General features: G+C 44.5%; 2 protein-coding genes across 4 annotated transcripts in view; one reads left to right on the plus strand and one right to left on the minus strand.

Annotated features, from left to right (window-relative positions):
• LOC121697253 overlaps positions 1-1497 on the plus strand; it is a 3222-nt gene extending 1725 nt beyond the window's left edge. The window contains exon 2 of the mRNA XM_042078695.1: positions 1-1497. This exon is cut by the window's left edge and continues 466 nt beyond it. The gene's annotated coding sequence lies outside the window, so the exon portion shown is untranslated.
• The window catches only part of anks1b (ankyrin repeat and sterile alpha motif domain containing 1B), a 263977-nt gene that overhangs the window by 186070 nt on the left and 72907 nt on the right, over positions 1-5000 (minus strand). For all 3 annotated transcript variants that reach the window (XM_042078680.1, XM_042078677.1, XM_042078676.1), the window contains exon 4: positions 4766-5000. This exon is cut by the window's right edge and continues 68 nt beyond it. In XM_042078680.1, coding sequence (XP_041934614.1) covers positions 4766-5000 — 235 coding nt within the window. The remainder of the gene's footprint in view (positions 1-4765) is intronic.

Consider the following 5000-nt stretch of genomic DNA (forward strand, 5'->3'; position numbering starts at 1 on the left):
ATGCCCTCACGCAGAAGACTCATAGAACTGATGAATGCAAATGAGCTTGTTGATGTCTGGAGGAACTTTCACAGTACTCAGAAGCAATACACATGGGTTCACTCCTACAATAACCTTTTGTCATTGGCTAGACTGGACAGGTTTTATGGTTTTAAGCATCAGCTGAGTTTGTTTAGGAAATGTGTGATCATCCCAGTTGGTTTTTCAGACCACAGTTTGGTTTTTTGTTCTCTTTCTTTGAGTTCTGTAAAGTCTAAAAGTGCTTATTGGCATTTTAATAATAACTTGTCATCGGATGGCCATTTTAGAGAGGTATTTAGACTGTTTTGGCAGGATTTTAAGAACACAAAGCCATCTTTTAGCTCGTTGCAACAGTGGTGGGACTTTGGTAAATCACAAATAAGACAACTGTGTCAGGATTATACTTTCAGTGTCACAAGGGACATAACTCGTTCAATGATGAAACTTGAAAAGGAAATAATTGAACTCCAGCATTTAGCTGAACAAACTGGCAACCAGACTTACACAGCAAACGTTAAAGCGAAGCAGAAATCATTGGCTGACCTGCTAGGCATAAAGGCACAGGGAGCTCTGGTCAGGTCCCGCTTTCAGAGTGTGGAATTGATGGACGCTCCTTCTAAATTCTTTTTTAATTTGGAAAAAAAGAATGGACAGAGGAGGTTCATTCACTCACTGCTTTCTGAGGATGGAGTTCTGTTGTCCAATCTGGCTGAAATACGTCAGAGAGCAGTCAGTTTTTACGAAGACCTATATAAGAGTGAGAGCTCGGATATTCAGGTGGATGACCAGTCCTTCTTTGAGAACCTACCCCAGGTGGCCGAAGAGGCGAATGCAGTCCTTGGAAGGGTTTTGACCCTAGAGGAGCTGCAGAGAGCCCTCCAGAGTATGGAGTGTGGAAAGGCACCAGGGTTGGATGGTCTACCGGTGGACTTTTATAAGTCCTTTTGGTCAGAAGTGGGTGAGGATGTGCTGACTGTTCTCAGCGACAGTCTTGCCAGGAGGCGGTTGCCACTGAGCTGCCGGAGGGCAATACTCACTTTGCTCCCCAAAAAAGGGGATTTGAATGACATAAGATCATGGAGACCTGTGTCAATCCTCTGTACTGAATATAAATTGCTCTCTAAAGCGTTGGCTAATAGATTGAGTGAAGTTGTGGAGCAGGTTGTCCATCCTGACCAGACCTACTGTGTGCCAGGTAGGCTGATTCAAAATAACATTTCATTGATCAGGGATATATTTGATGTAGGTAAGCTGTTTAACCTGAAATTCGGCTTAGTATCCATTGACCAAGAAAAAGCTTTTGATCGTGTAGAGCACAATTATTTGTGGAGTGCTCTGGCAGCCTTTGGTTTTTGCCCAGAGTTTATTGATATGATTAGAGTTCTGTATTGTGACATTGAGAGTATTTTAAAGGTTAATGGTGACTTGTGTGCTCCTTTTAAAGTCCACAGGGGGGTCAGACAAGGTTGTGCCTTATCTGGTATGTTGTACACTCTGGCAATTGAACCCCTATTGATGAAGTTGAGGAAAGAGCTGGTGGGGGTGAGAATTCCAGCGTGTGAAAGTGTTTTTAAACTGTCAGCTTATGCAGACGATGTTGCAGTACTTGTGAATGGTCAAAGAGACATAAACACTATGTTAGAGATTTTTGATGATTTTAATGTTGTTTCCTCAGCAAGAGTAAACTGGTCCAAAAGTTTAGCTATGCTGGTCGGGACATGGTTAAATGAGCCAAGTCTTCCAGCTGGCTTACATTGGGCCAGGAGTGGTTTTAAATATCTTGGTGTTTTTTTAGGGGATGAAATGTTTATTCAAAAGAACTTTGATGGGGCTGTTGAAAAGGTAAAGGGCCGCCTTGATAAATGGAAATTCCTTTTAAGTAAGATATCCTACAAGGGGCGTGTCCTTATTATCAATAATTTGGTGGCATCCGCCCTTTGGCATCAGTTATCTTGTGTGGACCCTCCAGCACAGTTGCTGTCAAGAATCCAGTCAATCCTAGTGGATTTCTTCTGGGATAAACTTCACTGGGTTCCACAGAGCATCTTATACCTACCTAAAGAGGAAGGTGGACATGGACTTGTGCACCTACAAAGTAGGACAGCTGCCTTTCGGTTGCAGTTCGTCCAGCGTCTTCTCATGGGGCCTCTGGATTCCAGCTGGAAATATGTGGCGTGTGCCATTTTACAGACTTTTGATGGACTGGGGCTGGACAGAACTTTGTTTTGGATGGATCCAAAAAGATTGAATATCAACAAACTTCCTGTGTTTTATCGTAATTTGTTTAAAGTTTGGTCCCTTTTAACAGTGCAACGCACAGGAAGCACAGAGTCTTTGTATTGGCTTTTAAAGGAGCCCCTAATCTATGGTTCTGTTTTAGATATGTCTCTTGAAAAGTCTCTTCCCACAATCACACATAGCCTTCTTAGGTCTGGAGTCATTACTATGGAGGGTTTACTTAAGTTAGCAGGACCAGATCTTGTTAACGCTGAACAAGTTGCCAGTCAACTGGGGATGAGATCTATTCGAATAGTAGCTCAGCTACTTGAGAAATGGCGGGCCTCCCTAACAAGAGAACAATTGCAGTTGTTGGCAGACAACTTCAGAGGGCTGTGCAGTTCAGACTGTAATGATCCTTTTCCCAATATTTCATTGTCACCAAATTTGACAGGTTGTACTGGTTCTTACTTGAATTTTGATCAATTGTCTCTTTTGGGTCAGAAGCCAGCTACTGGCAAGTGTTTATATAAACTGTGTGTGAAGTCTTTTAACAAAAAGTCTTTGGACAAGAGGGTGGAAACACCTTGGTGTGCTGTTTTACAAATGGGGGATGATGTCCGACCCCAGTGGAGAGCACTATACAAGTCACCCTTAGCCAAAAAATGTGGAGATTTACAATGGAGGATTCTGCATGGAGCAATTGCAGTCAATGCCTTTGTTTCAGTGTTGAATCCTGTTGTGGGTCAAGAGTGCCCATTTTGTTTTGTGAGAGAGACTGTGTTTCATGCTTTCATGCAGTGTGTAAGGCTAACACCTTTATTCATGGTTCTACAGTCACTCTTTAATCATTTTAATGAAACATTTTCAATGGAGACTTTTATTTTGGGTTTTAAATATGTGCGGAAACATCGTTTCAAATGTCAGCTGATAAACCTTCTCTTAGGTCAAGCAAAAATGGCAATCTATGTTAGTCGTAGAAACAAAATTGAGCAAACATCTAGTGATGACCTAGTAATGGTCTTCTCAATACTTGTGAGGTCTCGCATGTTAATTGATTTTCATTTCTACAAAGCCATGATGAATCTTGAATCTTTTGAAGAAATTTGGTGTTATGATAGTGTGTTGTGTATGGTTGCTGATGGCGAATTGCAGTTTGCACATTTCTTGGAGAAAACTTGACTTGCTCCTTGATTTTATTTATTTATTTATTTTATCTTTAATGTGACTGTACATTGTGACAAAGTGATCATGTAAATACTTTGTGGCAAGAATGTAATAAAGGGTTTTTGAAATTCTCAAATTCTCTCTCTCTCTCTCTCTCTCTATCTCTCTCTCCCTCTCTGTCTCTCGCTCTGTTCTTACAGGATATACAGTATCTGTGCCCATCCACTGTAAGTTTCCATATACATAAGCAAATGCAGAAACACACACACACACACACACACACACACACACACACACACAGACACACGTGTGCATTCCATGTTCACATCACGCACTTGACCACTAATTGGTAGCAAGGGTATTCTTGTGTGTGCTTGAGAGAGAGACAGAGAGTGTGTGGGGAGAGGAGAGAGAGAGAGAGAGTGTGTGGGGAGGAGAGAGAGAGAGAGTGTGTGGGGAGAGGAGAGAGAGAGTGTGTGGGGAGGGGAGAGAGAGAGAGAATGTGTGAGCAGTATAGATGAGTGTTTTGTTAGAATGTTACACTCTAGTGGCTGTATGTGGTTGTAGGGTTTGTCCTCAGTTGCACAAAAGCCTTTAAAAATGTATGGCGTGCAGTGAGCAGTAATATACACCCACACACACCCACACCCACACCCACACACACACACACACACACACACGGAGGGAGAGCCGAGGAGTGAGCCTAAAGCAATCCCACACAGAGACCACCAAGACGGCATTAAATAAAAAGGTCTACAGGTCAATCCACCTGCTGACAGCGGTGAAGTAAACCGCACAAACACACAACCGCACACACACATGCACGCACACACGCACGCACACACACGCACGCACACACAAACACTAACACAGATACAAAAATATCTCTAATTCCCTTATAACAACTGTAAGCTACCTCGGTCCTCCCTGTCCCACCCCTTACCCCTCTCAGAAACTCAATCTTGACTCTGCTCACCACACTCCAACACACACACACACACACACAATGTCCTTCTATCCTTCCATGTTGAAATCAGTGAGGACGCTGACAATAGAACACACACACCATACCACACTTGCTCTGATCTCACTTGCACATTGGCATCTATGCTGGTCTCTAAGAAGACACGGACTGTGATGCGCACACACACAAACACACACACATGCACACACACACACACCCACACACGCACACACACACACACACACACCATTCTCCAGTCTCACCTGCACGTTGACGTCTGCTTGACTATAACGCACGCACATCTACACACCTACACCTACACCTACATCCACACACACACACACACACACACACACACACAAACACACACACACACACTCCTTCGCCTGGTCTCACCTGCACGTTGACGTCCATGCCGGTCTCGATGAGGACGCTGGCCACGGCGTGGTGTCCGTTGCGGGCGGCCAGGTGCAGCGGCGTGTGCTGGTGCGTGTGGCTGCTGCTGTGCATGAGTGCCGGGTGGGCGTTGACCAGCATGCAGACCACCGGCAGCCGGCCGTACAGCGCCGCCAGGTCCAGGGGCGTCTCGCCGCGCCGGTTACGCATGCTGGGGTCGGTCAGCTCACGGAGC

This window comes from Alosa sapidissima, chromosome 22, assembly GCF_018492685.1.
Source record: "Alosa sapidissima isolate fAloSap1 chromosome 22, fAloSap1.pri, whole genome shotgun sequence".
NCBI classification, from domain to species: domain Eukaryota; kingdom Metazoa; phylum Chordata; class Actinopteri; order Clupeiformes; family Clupeidae; genus Alosa; species Alosa sapidissima.